Source organism: Stenella coeruleoalba (assembly GCF_951394435.1).
Source record: "Stenella coeruleoalba genome assembly, chromosome: 14".
NCBI lineage: Eukaryota > Metazoa > Chordata > Mammalia > Artiodactyla > Delphinidae > Stenella > Stenella coeruleoalba.
This window is the reverse complement of record NC_137160.1, coordinates 84,046,540-84,062,598: the sequence shown is the minus strand read 5'-3', so window position 1 is coordinate 84,062,598 and position 16,059 is coordinate 84,046,540. Positions and strand designations below refer to the sequence as shown.

The window sequence follows — 16,059 nt, the reverse complement described above, 5'->3', positions numbered from 1 at the left end:
GACACCCCCTGGCAGGGTCGTTGCTGCCCCAGGGAAGGGCCGCAGCCACTGCTGTGTTCTGTCCCGAGGCGCCCCGTGCCCTCGGCCCTCGGTGGACGGACAGCACCTCCAGTGCACAGGCCACAGCAGGTGGCACTGTGGTTAGACGTGGAGGGGGACTTCCTCATCCTGGACAGTCCTCAGGAGCTGCTCACATCTATGCGTGTGGTGCTCGGGGCTGGGCAGTGTGGCTGCGGGTGCCTGCACGGCTGTTCCTGTCCCTTGCTCCACGAGGGCCCCAGGCAGGGCTGGGGCGTCTTGCTGGCCGCCCTGCTCGCCCCTCCACTGGGCAGCTGGTTGGTGGCCCTGCGGGTTTCTTGCCTATCTTCACGGGTAACTGCATTCTTTTCCTCTGCTGGTTTTTGGTGAACATGTTCTTGCCTTTTCCCCATCTGACATATTTTCTCACTCTCACCCATCAGATCGAGCCCTCTCTGGCAGGGCTGAGAGCATGGGGAGGGTCCCCTGCTCTGATGGTGGGCTGGGCTGGGTTTCCTTCACGCCCATTCTCACCCTCAGGGGTGCTGTTCTCGGCACCTTGCCACGAACATGTGTGGCTATTGTCTCTACTGGAACTTGACCTCCCAAGGGTTCTTGGGGCAGCCCACATACCTGGGGAACCCCCGGGAGCTGGAGGTCAAGTTCTGCTCCTCAAAGCTGGCCTGACGGCCACTTGGGGACCATCACGCCGCTGGGTTTGTTGAGGACCAAGGTCACAAGCTGCCTTGGTCAGAAGCTGAAATTCAGGATGGGGAGGGGTGTCTGGGCACGAGGACCAGAGATGGGTTTTCTGATTATGCTGAAGTGTCGAGGAGGCATTCAAGCGGGACTCCCAGACCATGCCATCTGTCCACGGCAGCTGTTAGAGACGGGGAGATCGGGTCTCACGGACAGCCAGATGCTCCCTGCCTGCTTGAGGTCCGGGTCACCTTGGAGACTTGGAAGCCAGGCAGCTACACTCTGGGCCGGGCCGGGGTCTTTTCTCTAAGGAAGGACATACAGCAGGAAGCACTGTGGTTAGACTTGGAGAGGGACTTCCTTGTCTTGGATGGGCGGCAGCTTGAGTCTTCATACCCAGTCCTTGGGTGTGGGGAGCATGGCTGGCCTGAGGCCGGTGGATGAGGAGCTATTCAGAAAGAGAATGCTTTCCATGCGGCTGTCCCGGGCCTGATGGACACCCCAGAGCTGCCCCGTCCGACGCAACTGACAATGAGGGAAATGGTCTGTGTGCACTGCCCACTATGGGTGGTAGCCCTGGCCTCACATGGCTACTAGCATTAGAAATGTGGCACAGGGACCAGAGACCTGAACTTAAATGTTACTTAATTTTACCTGATTTAAACTCCACAGCCACATGTAGCTGGAAGCACGAGGCCTTTCTGGAGGGAGGCCGGCAGGGGGTGGCCCGTTCCCCAGGGAGCGAGGCGGCCGGGTCCTTAGGGCAGCCTGTGGGTTTTCTTCAGGGGCCCGGGTTGGCCTGGGTCTGCTCAGGTCTGTGCGTGATCGCGTGTCAGCCCACGTACCTGGGTCTGCCCACGTGCCCGCGTGTGATCGCGTGTCTGCCCACGTGTGCCCGGGCACACGGCGAGCGGGGAGCCGGGGAGGGGCTGGGTGTCGGATGCGAGAGGAACGGCTGCCGCAGGGCTCCCCCGCATGCCCCCAGGAGCAGAAGTTCTGCCAGCGCTATGACCAGCTCATGGAGGCCTGGGAGAAGAAGGTGGAGCGCATTGAGAACAACCCCCGGCGGCGGGCCAAGGAGAGCAAGGTGCGCGAGTACTACGAGAAGCAGTTCCCCGAGATCCGCAAGCAGCGGGAGCTGCAGGAGCGCATGCAGAGGTGAGCGGCGGGGGGCCGGGCCCACCCCTCCCCCTCCCCTCCCCCTCCCCCCTCCCCTCCCCTCCCCCTCCCCCCTCCCCTCCCCTCCCCCTCCCCCCTCCCCTCCCCTCCCCCTCCCCTCCCTCCCCTCCCCCTCCCCTCCCTCCCCTCCCCTCCCCCCTCCCCTCCCCCCTCCCCTCCCTCCCCTCCCTGCCCTCCCCTCCCTGCCCTCCCTCCCCCTCCCCTCCTCCCCCTCCCCTCCCTCCCCCTCCCCTCCCTCCCCCTGCCCTCCCCTCCCCCCTCCCCCTCCCCCTCCCCTCCCCTTCCCCTCCCCTCCCCTCCCCTCGCCCTCCCCTCCCCTCGCCCTCCCCTCCCCTCCCCCTCCCCTCCCCTCCCCTCCCCCCTCCCCCTCCCCCTCCCCCTCCCCCTCCCCCTCCCCCTCCCCCTCCCCCTCCCCCTCCCCCTCCCCCTCCCTCCCTCCTTTCCTGCTTCCCAGGGCCTGGGTCAGCTCGAGGCACTGTCCACAGAGGCGCCCTGGCCAGCGTGAAACAGAAAGCACAGCAGCGTCTCAAACGGGCAGCCTAGGGGCCGCATCAAGCCCTTGGATGTGTCCCTTGGTGCCTGCCCAGCCTTAATAATTGAAAGAAGCTTAAATCCATTTTGGTGGAGTGAGTTCTCCTTCCTTCCGGTGTGCCACAGGCTGGTACCTCCCAGCTCCGTTCATTTATGCGGCCCCTGAAGGCAGCTGAGTTTGAGATCCCTGGTGTGGATCAAAGGAGAAGGATGCTGGTCTCACGTGGTAGCCGTGAGGATGGGGTGGGATCCTGCGTAGGAGTGCCCAGCGCAGAGTAGGTGCTCGGTGACATGCGGCCGTGACATCTGTTGTCACACAGATAAGGTGGTGGGCCACGAGCAGGGATGCTGGATTTCACTCTTTACTGGACACTCACGGTGCGTATCTCACCGAATGCCTCCTCCAGTCCTGGGAGCCACGTGCCACCTTATCCCCGTGGTACAGGGGAGACATTGAGGGACAGGTCCGAAGAGGCAGAGCTGGGCTTTGTCTGTGGGTCTGTGTGGCTGGCCTTTTGGTGGGCATCTTAGGAGAGAAAAAGGGTCCTGGCATTTCTGGGTGAGTCTGGGGGCTCCATGCCCTCCCCTGGACCCCTGGGCTCGAGGCTGTCTCTGTGGGTGTGAGGCCTGGCCCCTCCTCACTGCCCACACGCCGCCTCTGGGGAACCTGTGGGCTCGGGTCTGTGCCGCTGTGCTGGCCGCGTGTCCCTGGCTGCCGAGGGGTCGATCCTGAGCGTGTCCCTTTGGTCTCCAGCAGGGTGGGCCAGCGGGGCAGCGGGCTCTCCATGTCAGCCGCCCGCAGCGAGCACGAGGTGTCCGAGATCATCGATGGCCTCTCGGAGCAGGAGGTAAGTCCACGGCCTTGACCCTGACCTCAGCTCCACCCGCTGTGTCCCCTGCGCGTGGAGAAGCTCCCAGCGGGAAGCAGAATTCACCTGCATGCTTGAAATCAAGGGGCTTGTTACTGAAGTGTGGGCAGAGGCAAGGTGCGACAGTGGGGCACCGGGGGAGTAGACATTGCCCATCCCCAGCCTGAAGGACAAGCGGGGAGAGGGGCCTTCCTGGGGCTGTGGAGGAGAGGAGGCCCCCTGGTAGGACATGGCCAGGAAGGGCCCCATCCATGATGCCACAGCGGGGAGGAAACAGGGGATAAGTACCCCCGCCTCTCACTCCCCAGCCCCGCCCCCGTCTACTTTCAGTGCTTCCCATTGGTTGGGCCTGACCAGAAGCCAGAGGGCACGAGGGCCTGAGAGCTGTGGTTTCTAGGTCAGCCGCCCCGTGCCCAGAACTGGGGGCAGAGGGGGATTCCCATCTCACCAGCTGTTCACCAAGCCGGGGACCTTCTGTCAGGAGTTCCCAGATGACCTTGTATCAGCCAGGTGACCCTGGCTGTGGTCACCAGAGCCCAGAGGTGACCAGGAAGCAGAAAGAAGAGGCGTTTGCTCCTGGGGCAGGGCTGGTGCTGGCCTGTCCCCTCCCAAGTCTTGTCGGTCAAGCATCTAATGTGCCAGTCCCCCCGCCCCACCCCCATGTTCCCAACATCACAGTAGACAAGAAGCAGCGTCACAAGAGGAGGGGCCACATTCTTCCTCCCCGGGGCCTTGTGTCCAGGCAGAACTTTTGTCCAGATGGGAGGCGCTGCGGCTCCAGCTCAGCGCAGTCATCTCTAGCTGCACGTGGCTATTTAAATGGAAATTAACACAAATGAAATAAAATTAAAACTTCCGTTCCTCTGTGGCACCAGTCGCATTTCAGTTGCTCAGAAGCCACATGTGGTTAGTGGCCCCATGTTGGACAGAGCAGGCAGTAAACACCTGTATCGTTGCAGAACATTCTATAGGGTAGCACTGCTTAGGCCACTGATTCTCACTTCGGACAGACTTAAGAGTCCTGGGGAGGGGGAGTCCGGCTTGAGTTGCAGTTTCCTAGGGCCCTGCCCCAGGAGTTCTGATTTAGCCAGTCTGGGGCGGAGCTCAGGAATCTGCATTTTCACCAGGCTGTTCACGTGAGTCTGATGCAGGTAGTTCAGACTCTCTGGCCGTTAAAAAAGAGCGTTCGTTTTAAAACTTCACGTGCTGTGTCCCTGTTTTGAACACCCTTCAGTCTGCAGAAAGCAGAGCTTGGAAAACCTTTGTCCTCACACCTGTGGGTTCGCTCGAGCTCCTGTCCCGCCGACGCTGTGGCCACGTACACGTCCCACAGGGGCACGTGGGAACAAGAGGAGGGCGGCCCTTTCCCGTGTGTTCCCTGCCTCATGCCGGCAGGGTGCCTGGCATCCCAGCTGGTTCAGTGTCCCCCTCCCACCCACCCCGGCCCCCATCCCAGAGGCCCACTTCCCCAGGTCCTGGCCGCACAAGAATGCAGCTGCCAGCGTCCCCAGGGATGCTGAGGGACCAGCTTTCACGGGTGATGGTTGGAAAGGGAATTCAGGGCAGAAACTTCACCCCACGCAGCCCAGGCTGACCTGAGGTTCCCTGGGAGGGTGGGAAGGAGGGAGCTGGGCGGGAACGATGCTCTCCATCTGGGGGGAGCTTGCGGTAGTCGGTTGGGGAGAGGCAGCAGAGCAGGGATGAGGTTCCTGCCAGGAGAAACCCTGCCTGGGCTCTGCCAGTGCTGTGTATCTCGGACAGCCGAGGAGATGGGGGAGGTGAAGGTGCTGGAAGGCTGCTCCAGTGCCAGGGAGGGTCAGGCCTCTGTGGGGGGCCCGTCTCAGCCGAGGGTCAGGGCCCTGCCCCCGCTGCGCTTCCCTGCCCCTGTTGGGAATCCCCAGCACTGAATGGAGAGCCTGGATGTGGGAGGTTGGGCAGCGGAGCCTTTGAACCGGCTGACCTTGGCCGGCCTGGACCCTCGCCTGCCTCCGGAGATGGGTAATTAATCGCCAGTAATGGGCTGGCTGCAGAGATTTGGGGAAATGAGTCCAGCGGAGTGGCGGCTCAGAGCCTCTTAATAGCCATCCTGATGCATTAGGAGTGAGCCCGCCTGACTCCTGCTGAGCCCGGGGCTGGGCAGGCTTGGTCCCCAGTGGGCACGCTTGAAGGAGCTGGATCCAGGACTGGGGGTGGGTGGCGGGCGAGGAAATGGTTCTGCAGCCTCACCGGGCCCCCCCAGAGCAAGGCAGCCCCCCACCCCCACCCCGCGTGCCCTCTGCAGCTGGAGGGCCAGGCCCCGTCTCCTGAGCTAGTCCGGCCCAGCTGGGCTGCACATCTTTCTTGCGGTATTTTATAGCACTTGCGTTTCCAAACGGAAGATTCATTGCTCCCCTCTTTCTGCAGATAAGGTGGCTGCTGCTCTCTGCATTTAATTTAACAGCCCTGCCCACCATAAACCTCTCTGGGGCCGCCTTTAAATTCTCCCTTCCCCTGCACGGGCTATTATTTTTTAACTCATCATCCGCTTTCTCTCTGGTTTTGCGTTTCTCCTGTCTTGCCCGGAATATCCCTACCCTCTGCTCTTCACCTGGGTCCCCGGTGCTGGTGCAAGCACCCCTCCCCCTCCCCACCCTGTCCCCGCTGTCTTGTGCTTTCCAACCGGAGCCCTCTGCCATCTCCATTTCCCTCCAGAACCTGGAGAAGCAGATGCGCCAGCTGGCCGTGATCCCACCGATGCTGTACGACGCCGACCAGCAGCGAATCAAGTTCATCAACATGAACGGGCTCATGGACGACCCCATGAAGGTGTACAAAGACCGCCAGGTCATGAACTTGTGGAGCGAGCAGGAGAAGGAGACCTTCCGGGAGAAGTGAGTCCCCGTCACTGGGGGGCGGGCCTGGCCGGGCCACCCTCCCCTGTCCCGGGAAACCCGTCCTGTTGAGGCTTCTGTTGGCTTCCTAGGGCTGCCATGACACATGACCACCAGCCGTGTGACTTTAAACAACAAGAATCTATCCTCACACAGTTCTGGGGGCTGGAAGTCCAAGATCAAGGTGTGGTGTGGGGTGGTTCCTTCTGAAGGCTCCAGGGGAGAGTCTGTCCCAGGTCTCGCACCTGGCTGGCACCTGCTGGTGGCCGGCGATCGTTGTCATCCCTCGGCCTGGAGATGGGTCTCACCGTCTCATTGTGTCTTCACGTGGTCTTGTTTCCTGTGTGTCTCTGTGTGTCTTCTCCTTTTCCTATAAATTCACCAGTCACATTGGATTCAGGGCCCACCCTACTCCAGCATGACCTCATCTTAACTAATTATATCCGCAAAGGACTCATTTCCAAATAAGGTCACCTTCTGAGGTGCTGGGAGGACATGATATTGGGGGGGACACTATTCAAACCAGTACAAAGTGTCAAGGCAGTTTTATGTGAAATGGGGCAGTGTGTATCAGAAGAACAAGGCAGGAGGACCTTCGAGGCTGGGCTGAAGCCTTGGGCAGGGTTATGTGGCTGGCCGGTGACTTTTCGGTTTTCATTTTACTTGGAAAGCGGCTATTTGTGGAGCGCATCCTTCATCACAGACACTGGACAGATGTTTTCTGGGGTTTGTGCATTTGTCCCTCTTATCCCTCATAACAGCGTTACCAGGCCATCCCCATTACGCACATGAGGAAACAGAGGCTCAGAGAGGTTAAGACACTTAACAAAGGTCACACAGCTTGCAAATGGTGGAGGCAGGATTCAGACTCCCCCAGCTTCAGGGCAAGGGCTCAGCTGCAGTGGAGAGGCTTGTCGGGGGAGAGGGGGCTATGGGGCCAGGGAGCAGGGTGGGGAGGTCTCGGAAAGCAGAGGCAGGAACTGGATGCTAAGAGGTGAAGCTTGGGGGTTCTTCTAAAGTGAAAGAGTAGAATGACTGTTTTGGGGAGACGAGTGAGGAACCAGATGGAGAAAGTGCTCCTTTCCCCCACCAGACTCAAAATGTGTGTCCCAGGGAACCGCATCCTGGGCACAGAGCGCCTCCTCAGGACCCAGGACCCCCATAAGGCAAGAGGGTGGGAGACTGAGGCAGAGGCCTCAGCGCTCAGCCAGGAGGGCGTGGGGGACTCAGCTGCAGGGCGTCCACATTCACCTCCGCCTCCCGAGAAGGCCTCAGATTTTCTTCAAAAGAGGTGTCCCACGTTCTCCAGCCACCCACCGCGGGGCCAGGCCGCAGGGGCTGGGGCTGTCTCTGCCCTTTGCAGAGCTGGGTGGCCCCAAAGTGCCAGACTGGGCTTCAGGGACGGGGATGGCTCTGGGTCGTGGGCAAGGCTGGGGTGCCTCAGCCAGGGCAGACACCAGGACTTGGAAATGCAGGAGGAGCGACTGAAGAGGGTCTTGTGTGGAAAGTTTTTGTTTGTTTGTTTAAATGGCTTTTGATTATGGAAATTCTAAAGCATACATAAAAACAGAGGGACGGTGTAATGCACCTTCGAGCGCCTAACACAGATGCGGCGACCTTCCACAGGAAATAGCGCTTTGGGGAGCAATTCCTCCCGTGTGTTTGGGGTTTACTGCTCAGAGACAGGAAACGCAGGTAGTTAGCGGCTCATTTCTAGGTCCTCACGGTCACAGACGTCAAATCAAGTCATCCCGTGTCTGGTGTTGTACAATTTAAAAACCAGTGAAGTGACTGTAGGATGGTCATGGATGCTAAGAATTACTGTTGCTTTAGGTATTTAAATTCCCCCTGGTATGTTTGATATTTTATTTATTTATGCTTTCTTTAAAAAAAAAAAGAGGTTTCTGGGAATGCTTTCTGTGTTTTGGCCTTTCTAGATTTTTCATGTTGCTGTTCCGACCTAAGGATTTCACACTGTTAGTCCAGTAGCTGCAGAATGGGGGCCCCAGGCTGGGCTGATGTCTGCTGAGACCCAGTTTGGCACCTTGAGTCTTTCAAGGTCCTGGGTGACCTCTCGTTTTCAGCGGAACTGATAGCACTCAGGGCCTCGGAGAATCACGTGCCGGTGGCGTAGAGTTCCATCACTTACTGTTTCTGTGACTTCGAGCAGCCACTTCCCCTCCCTGAGCCTCAGTCTCCACGTCTGTAAAATGGGTGTAGCCTCAGTGCCTCCTCGCTTAGCCGTCTGGAGGTACCCAGTGTCAGAGTAAACTCTCCGGAAACATGGCAGAGGACCCAGGTGTAGGTTGGAGGGAGGTGGAACAGGTGACCTAAGAGATTCCCAAGTGTGCTTCTGGGTCTCCTGGGGCCCCATCTCTGCGTGGGGAAACCCCAAGGAAGGGATCTGTGGGGAAGGAAGTGTCACTGGGGCAGGGAGAGGGAGGAGAAGGGAAGACTGTCTGTCTGGAAAATCAGGGCGTTAGGCCGCCTCCAGCTTTGCGAGCTGCCCCAGGCAGGATCCCAGGCTGGGAAGCCTGCCTCTGACTCGCGGCTTCCTCTGGGAAAAGAGAAGAGGCCGCTCTGGCTTCTCCAGTGTCTGGTTGGGGAGCAGGGGAGGGACCCACTGGCCTCCTGCCCAGCCATCTGGAGGGCTGGGCAGGACCATCGCCAGCGCTGGCCCAGGCTCCCTCCGGCGGCGGAGGGGGGGTGGGGGGACCCCGGGGCCCCTGCGTCCCCAGCAGCCTCTCCTCTCCCCAGGGAGGCCGCGGGGCGGTGGCGCGTCTTGGGGACGGGCGGGCCGAGGCTCCACCCAGCATCCCCGGGGCCCCAGCAGCCGTGACCCACATCTCCGCCCCCGCTGTCCGCCTGCTCCTGTGGCCCTGACATTTCAGTCTGGCCCAGCTCTTTCCCAGTAATTCTCCCTGTTTCGCAGGAAGCCAGTTGGTGGGGTGCCAGCTCCCCGCCACCCCTCCAGCTCGGGTCCCTTCCTTCCGCCTCCTGGGCCGGCTTGCCTGCCTCCTGGCGGGCACTCGAAGCCTCTGCTCTCACCTCTCAGGGTCCTGCCCCGCGACCTCGCCCGTGGCGGCCCCGCGTGGGCCGGGCGAGGCCCAGCTTCCCAGGCCCAGCCAGAGACAGAAACAAAGGCAGAGTGTAAAAGGGGGGGAACCCCACCGAAGGGCTGCATGTCATGTCCTCATTTTTCCTGGAACCCGCCTCCAGCAGGACAAACAAATGTATTTTCAAAGGCGCTAAAACCAGTGACTCACTCCAAGGAACGCCCTCCCTTAGCCCTCCGTCCCGCCTGCCGCGGCCCTTCCCACACCCCCCTGGGCTTAATTGCTCCGAGCGGGGCGGTGCTGGGCCAGCGGAGATGGCAGGCGCCCGGGAGCTCGGCGGTCGCCCAGCTGGGCAGCCCTCCTCGGCCTGGTCTCAGGCCCGCCCTTCTCTCCCCGCAGATTCATGCAGCACCCCAAGAACTTCGGCCTGATCGCATCGTTCCTGGAGAGGAAGGTGAGTCTGCCCGCCGGCCCAGCGCCACCCGCCCCGCTCCCCTCTGGGGGCCACTCCTGGGGGCAGCCGCTTGGGCTGGGCCGCAGGACCCTCCCTCCCCACCCACGAGGCCTCTGCCTGCTGGCCCCATGCTCTCCTTGCTGTGTCAGACCGCACTTCCCTCCTTCCTCCCTCCTGGGAGCAGCAACCGCAGGCCCCGCCCCCTTCTCCCAGGGCGGAGCTCCAGGCTGGGAAACCCCAGGAGAGCTGTGTGCACCAGCTCCTCAGCGTGGCAGCAAGCGTCCTGGCAGACCGGACATGGGTTCTGGAAGCCGTGCCGTGCCTGGCGCCCTAATGAAGGCCTTATAGGCAAGAGCGGCGATCTTCCAGGGTGCTGGATGGAATGACCTTTCTAGGTCCCCCTGATGGTCACTGTGCACTGACACCCCTGATGGGAAGCCAGGCGTGTGGCTGGCGTGGGGTTTATCCTCATCCCCCTTTCGTAGAGCTGAGGCTTGAGCTCCGCCTTGCCCCCACACCCAGCCTGGAGCGGTGCCTCTTTCTGCTCAGGCTCCCTGTTGGCAGGTGGACACAAAGCGTCCCAGGAAACGGTACAGCCCCCTTTTGTGTACCCACGAGGCTAGGCTGGGCAGCGGCCGCAGCGGCCGCAGGTAGGAGGGAGCCGGTCTGGGGGGCTGGACGTGGCCCTGTGTCAGAGTCGCCCGCTGGACCCCAGCATCATCAGGGCGGAGCCAGACAAGCTTCCTGAAAAGGTTTACTTTCTGGGGCTGCTGTTCCGGGTGTTCAAAGCAGCGTTTCGCCGAATCTCGTCTCTCAGACGGGGTGTCTGCCCACTCCCGGCTTTGCAAATACCATGCTACTGGAGGCCTCATGCTTCCTTGCTGCGGGAGGGCGGTCGGAACCGGATCCAGGCGGGTATTTTAAAGGGTAACAGTTGTTCTCAGCATCTGCCCTCAATGAGCCGATACCCATAGAAGGAGGGAGATGGGGCAGCGTGGGGAAGCGAAATCTCTCCCGGCCTGAAAAACCAGTGTGGAGAAGTGAGCTCTATAAATAGCCTCTCCTCTGAGTGCGCGACAGCTTCTTACTAGGGGTGTGGACAACCCGGGAGGCTCCAGGTCGGGTCTCCCCGGAGACAGAAGCAGGGGTTTCAGAAATTGGCAGTTGAGCAGAACTGTTTGAACGAGGGAATCAGAGGTCTCTACGCTGGAGAATAAACTTTACGGTGTCCTTTGGCTAAGAGGCAGCCCAAGCTGAGACTTAAATAGAGCTTCCAGAAGGGTCTGAAGCTGGGGCTGCCAGCTGTGCCTTTGGGGATTGGCGGTTCCTGGTGGTAAGTGAGGCCAGTGGCAGGGCGGGAGCTCTGTGGACTGGCCAGCCCGTGCCTGTCTGCTTAGGGCCAGCCCGTGGCCGCCCAGCACAGAAAGGCAGTCTCCTGAGTTGTTCGAGGGGAAGTCAGACACCCACATCCCCCAGTTTGCAGATATTGGCCTCTGATTCTAAAATGTTTTTCTGAACCATTTTGCGGGCCATGCTTGTGGTCCGGTTGAACTTGGGAGCAGCCTCTGTTCACAGTCCACTCTAGGAAGTGGATGAGGACGCAGGTGGTTTGAGGCCCAGCTGTCCTCTGCACCCAGCGGCCCTCACGATTGCCCCTCAGAGGCCAGTTCCGGGCTTGGCACCAGCACCGAGCATCACAGAAACATTTTACCTTATCTCAGTAACAGCTGCTGGCATTGGCGAGCTGTCACCTGGACTGGGCCCCGTGGCCGCAGGGGGCGGCATCGTCGTGTTCTGTCCTTCAGTTGCTCTCTGAGGACGATGCCCTCTTACTGGTCCCGTTTGGACGAGGAGGTGGTGGGGTTCCAAGAGCGCCAGTCATTTGCTCAGCAAGTGGCGGTGCCAGGATTCAGACCCCGGTCCGCGGGGCGAAGACCGAAGCAGAGAAAAGACATAAACGTCCCAAGAGACGAAGAGTTGCGTGGCGACATTAGTCTGGATGCACGAGGCTTGGAAGAGGTCACTCAGGCCCCTAAATGTTAGGGAGGAGCAAGCTAGGGTGAGCGAACGGACCCGAGCTGGGGAGCCGGAGGCGTTGTTCTCTGGGGCTGGCATGGCAGGTGACAGCTTCGTCCTTACGACTGCCAGTAGCACCAACCACAATGCGAAGAGGTTAACACCTCTGCAGGGTGTGTTCTGTGGTCCTAAGTCCTTTACACGTATGTGTGTTAACTTACTTGGTCTTCATGACAACCCTGTGAGATACGTGCTGTTAGTACCCCTACTACACAGGTGAGAAAACCGAGGCCCAGAGAGGTTAGGTAAGCTGGCCAGGGTCACCCAGCCAGTACCTGGAGGAGGTAGGATTGGAAGCCAGGCCTCTGGCTCCCGGCCTCCTGCTCTGACCACCTGCACTGCACACGCCTCAGAGTTCTTTTCTCTCTCCATCCTGCAGACGGTGGCTGAGTGTGTCCTCTATTACTACCTGACCAAGAAGAATGAGAACTACAAGAGCCTGGTGAGGCGCAGCTACCGGCGCCGCGGCAAGGGCCAGGTGAGGAGGGGGCGGGGCGGGCTCCCGGCATGCTCAGGGGCAGCGTGCGGTGACATCTCCTCGTGTTTCTCAGCAGCGGGTCCCTCAGTTTGGGCCCCTTCCCTGGCGGCTGGGAGACCCTCTCTGGGGGTGTTCCTCCTATCCCAGCAGCAGAGAAGGGACCTGGGAGAAATGGCCGCTTCCACCCTCAGCCTGGAAAATTCTAGAACTCCAGGCTTGGTGACCCACCGTCCCTGTGGTGGATTAGGGTCGCATTCCCAGAGCAAGGGCCGGGCTTTCAGGATGACTTGGGCTGGTCTACAAACTTAACATTTAAAATTTAGAAAGAATTTTTGGTGTTTTGTCGCAATGCATATGTGAAAGAAAAAACAGCCAGTACTCTAGAGTGCCGTTTTTCAGACATCAGTGCTTCGGATATGACTGAAGGATGATTTAAGTTAGAGCAGGGCTTGGCAAACTGTGGCTCTCGGGTGAGTCCAGCCTGCCACCTGTTTTTGTGAATAAAGTTTTATTGGCACCCGGCCATGCCCATTCGTTGACATACTACTGCGGCAGCTTTTCTGTTACAACAGCAGAGTTGAGTAGTCCTGACAGAAGCTGCAAAGCCTGACATATTCACTATCTGGTCCTTTATAGAAAAAGTCTGCTGACCTCTGAGTTAGACGAAAAGGGAATTCGTTTAAAAACAGATTCTGTAAATTATGTTAAAGATGAAGGGGGTCAGTGGCACACATTTTAAAGGGGGCTTGCGAGTGTTTTGGTGTCGGGGAGATGGAGGGAAGGGGAGGGATTTGTTTCACTTCCGGGCTGTTAAGAATCAGCCCAGAGCAGATGCTGGGACTACGGGGGTGAGGGGGGGAGTGGACTTGTGCTGCAGGCGGAGGGATGCGGGCCGGAAGCTGCAGAAGCTCTGGGCACTGCTGTTAGATGCCGGACTGGAGGGGGTTGGGGCAGGCCCTTCCCTGGGGCCTCTGGCGTGGGGGACCGGACAGGGGAAAGGGACGAAGGCCGGGATTAGCATGTGCTGGGAGGACAGGACACAGAGGTTCTCTTAGGTGGGTGGTCCCTGTCATTGGCGTCTTCCAGCCCAGACCCCCACCCCTACCCCAGGGCCACCGTCTTCCCTTCCCGAGGCTGGAGAGAGCCGGACCCTGAGGGCATCAAGTCCAGCCATCACCTGTGGGGTCCCAGTGTCCCCTGTGAAACCATCACTCTGTGATCAAGCCCCATAGCCTACGATGGGTTGGTCCACGCAGCTTCCTAGCCTGCATCCCGTGTCTCCTTTCTTGCTTTCTGGGAACTGTGCTTCAGGAGTACCGACCCACTTTTCTGTTGGCTAAGCCACATATAATCAGGGAAGCAAGTCTGCTGACGGGAGAGTAAACCCCTCACTGCATTCTGCACGTCAGGCTAAGATGATTGAGACTGAGCATTGGTTGTCGTTGGCCTGGATCGTTGAAGGGTGGCTGTGTTTGGTTTGTGGATAGGGTTTTCCTCTAGTTTTGTGCAGCCACCGTTGGCCAGCCTGCTCGCCCATCTAACAGATGTGTAAAACCGAGGCCTACTGGCTTGGCGCTATTCAGTTGTAAAGACCTAGCTGGGGCGTGTTAGAAATTGAAGTGCATTTAGGAATTTGTCTAGACCGAGATGCAGAAACTCAAATAAATGCCGGGGCAGGGAGCATAAATGTGCCGGCATAAGAGGCAGTGAGGAGGGCGTGGCGTGGACTGTGGCAAAATAAAGGGGGAGATAAAGGCCCTAGATTGATTTTAAAAACGTTGTCGGCTATTTGTTGAGCATCTCCTGTGTGCCAGTTCTCTTGCTCGTCTTCCCAGTGCCCCCCGACTCCCTGCCTTCGTGGGGGCCCTGTGGGTGGGCTCATGAGGGCCTTGCTGGTGGCTGGGCTGGGGGCTCTGGAGACGAAAGGGTTCTGAGTCAGATGGGGAGAGATTGGGCCATTCTCACCCTGTGCTGAGAGCCACATTTGTGTGGAGGGAGGCAAAGACTGTGTGCTGACGTCATTTAGGGAGGGGCTATCTCCAGATGAGTCCTGGGGAGTCGGGGGCCGTTGGTGCCCCCTGCCCCTGGTCCTGGCTGCCATGCCTCCCACTTCACGGTGTTAGTGCCTGGCTAGCTGACTCATCTGCCCGTCGGACATTTGTGTGCTGACACAGGGGACTCTGTGCTCGTTGTCTAGACCAGGTGTACACAGGTGGTTCCGAGTCAGCATGTCGGTGGTCTGCCTGAGAGGGTCCATCGAGTAAGGGACCCCAAAGATGAGGTTGAGGAACAGCCTCTTGGGAGGACGAGGACAGAGGTGAGGGTGTCCTGGGCAGAGGGAACAGCAGGTGGAAAAGCGCCAGGACACGAGAGAGTGCACAGTACCCTTAGAGTCCTAGGAGCAGGGGTCTCAATACCTTCCAGGGTCTTACATGAATGAAGGGATGGAGAATCCATAGGAGGCAATAGGGAGTGGTGAGGCCCGGGGCTAACTAGAGAGCTTGTGCCTCATCAGCTCCAGCTGACTCTTGACTACCTGGCCCTGTATTACCAGATCTGATATTTGATGATGAGCTGGAGATAGGGAATTATGTAAAATTGCCTGACTTTTAAATCTTAGGTCACGTAAGAACCAATAACGACAAAGCACCGGATAGGCTGGGCAACTCACATTTGCTCTCGAAATCTGTCCTCAGCCCTCAGTATAAGACCTCTGGGCTGGAGTATGGTAAGGCTGAGGGAAGAGGTAGGGAGAGGATTATGTGACTTGGGACAGAGTCCAGGGTCGGGGCCCTGGGGGCCCTGGAGTGTTTTATAGCAGAGGAGAAGCGTTGGCTTCGTATTTTCATCTGAGCTGCCCTGGGTCAGCTGTGGCGTCCTCAGTGCTGAGAGACGTGGGGCTTGTCTGGTGAGGTTTAACGGTCTGCTCAAGCTGGCGTCTCAGGCTGGGGCTCCCAGGATGGAGCAGAGATGCCTCTGTGCCCTGCCACTTGCAGAAAGAGAGAAGAAGGCAGGGCACGAGGCCCCTGTCTCCTTGGGAGATGGGACATATCTTTGGGGCTCTGCCCTCCCTCTCATCGGCTGTGGCTGCAGAGGCACCACGTGGCCCGGGCCCTGCCGGGGACGGAAATGAACGTGCAAACCCTGGAAGGACTCCTGTGCCAGGCAGATCCGCTGCCCTCACCACCGCCTGCCAGCCCTGTTCATAAGTATGGAATAAATGGGTCAACCCAAGTGTTGACTTTGTGGCCGTAACTCTTCCCTCTGCCCCGTGACAGCAAAGTAAACGGCAGACACACCAACCCTGCATCCCCTCTTGGTAATTCAAGGTGCAGTTGCTGCAGCGGGCCTGATGTGATAAAACCTGTGATCCTGCTGATAAAACTCCCAGTGAGACGGGTAGGGGTTCCCCAGCCTGGCACGGAGTGGGTGTGGGTGTATGTGCTTGGGCGCCTACACGTGGATGGACGGATGGGCACCGGCGGTGGCGGCCCCCCGTGGGCTGATACTGCAAGCAGATGGCGGTCGGGCGTCAGGCAGGCAGAGACCCTCTGCTCTGTGAAGCCAGAAGAGCCAGGTGGGAATGAGCCTGGAGAGCGATCCACCGTGGGGTGGGGAGCAGTCGGCCTCGGAGGCATAGCAGCCACCCAGGTGACAGCTCTGCTGTCCCATCCTTGTGTCCGATCCATCCTTGGCCCGCCTCTGGCAGCTCAGAACCCTGGGACAGGCTGTGATCCTCACGTGGTTCCCGTGGCTCCGGCCACGCCGAGGCTGAGGATGGCCACGCGGCACCGCTCAGCTTGTCAGCCCGACAGATGCCCCTCGGATG

General features: G+C 59.5%; 1 protein-coding gene across 1 annotated transcript in view; it reads left to right on the top strand.

The window, feature by feature from the left end:
• The window catches only part of NCOR2 (nuclear receptor corepressor 2), a 221,230-nt gene that overhangs the window by 122,977 nt on the left and 82,194 nt on the right, over positions 1-16,059 (top strand). The window contains exons 11-15 of the mRNA XM_079943178.1: positions 1,703-1,875; positions 3,182-3,275; positions 5,988-6,166; positions 9,622-9,676; positions 12,132-12,230. Of these exons, the coding sequence (XP_079799304.1) occupies positions 1,703-1,875; positions 3,182-3,275; positions 5,988-6,166; positions 9,622-9,676; positions 12,132-12,230 (600 nt within the window). The remainder of the gene's footprint in view (positions 1-1,702; positions 1,876-3,181; positions 3,276-5,987; positions 6,167-9,621; positions 9,677-12,131; positions 12,231-16,059) is intronic.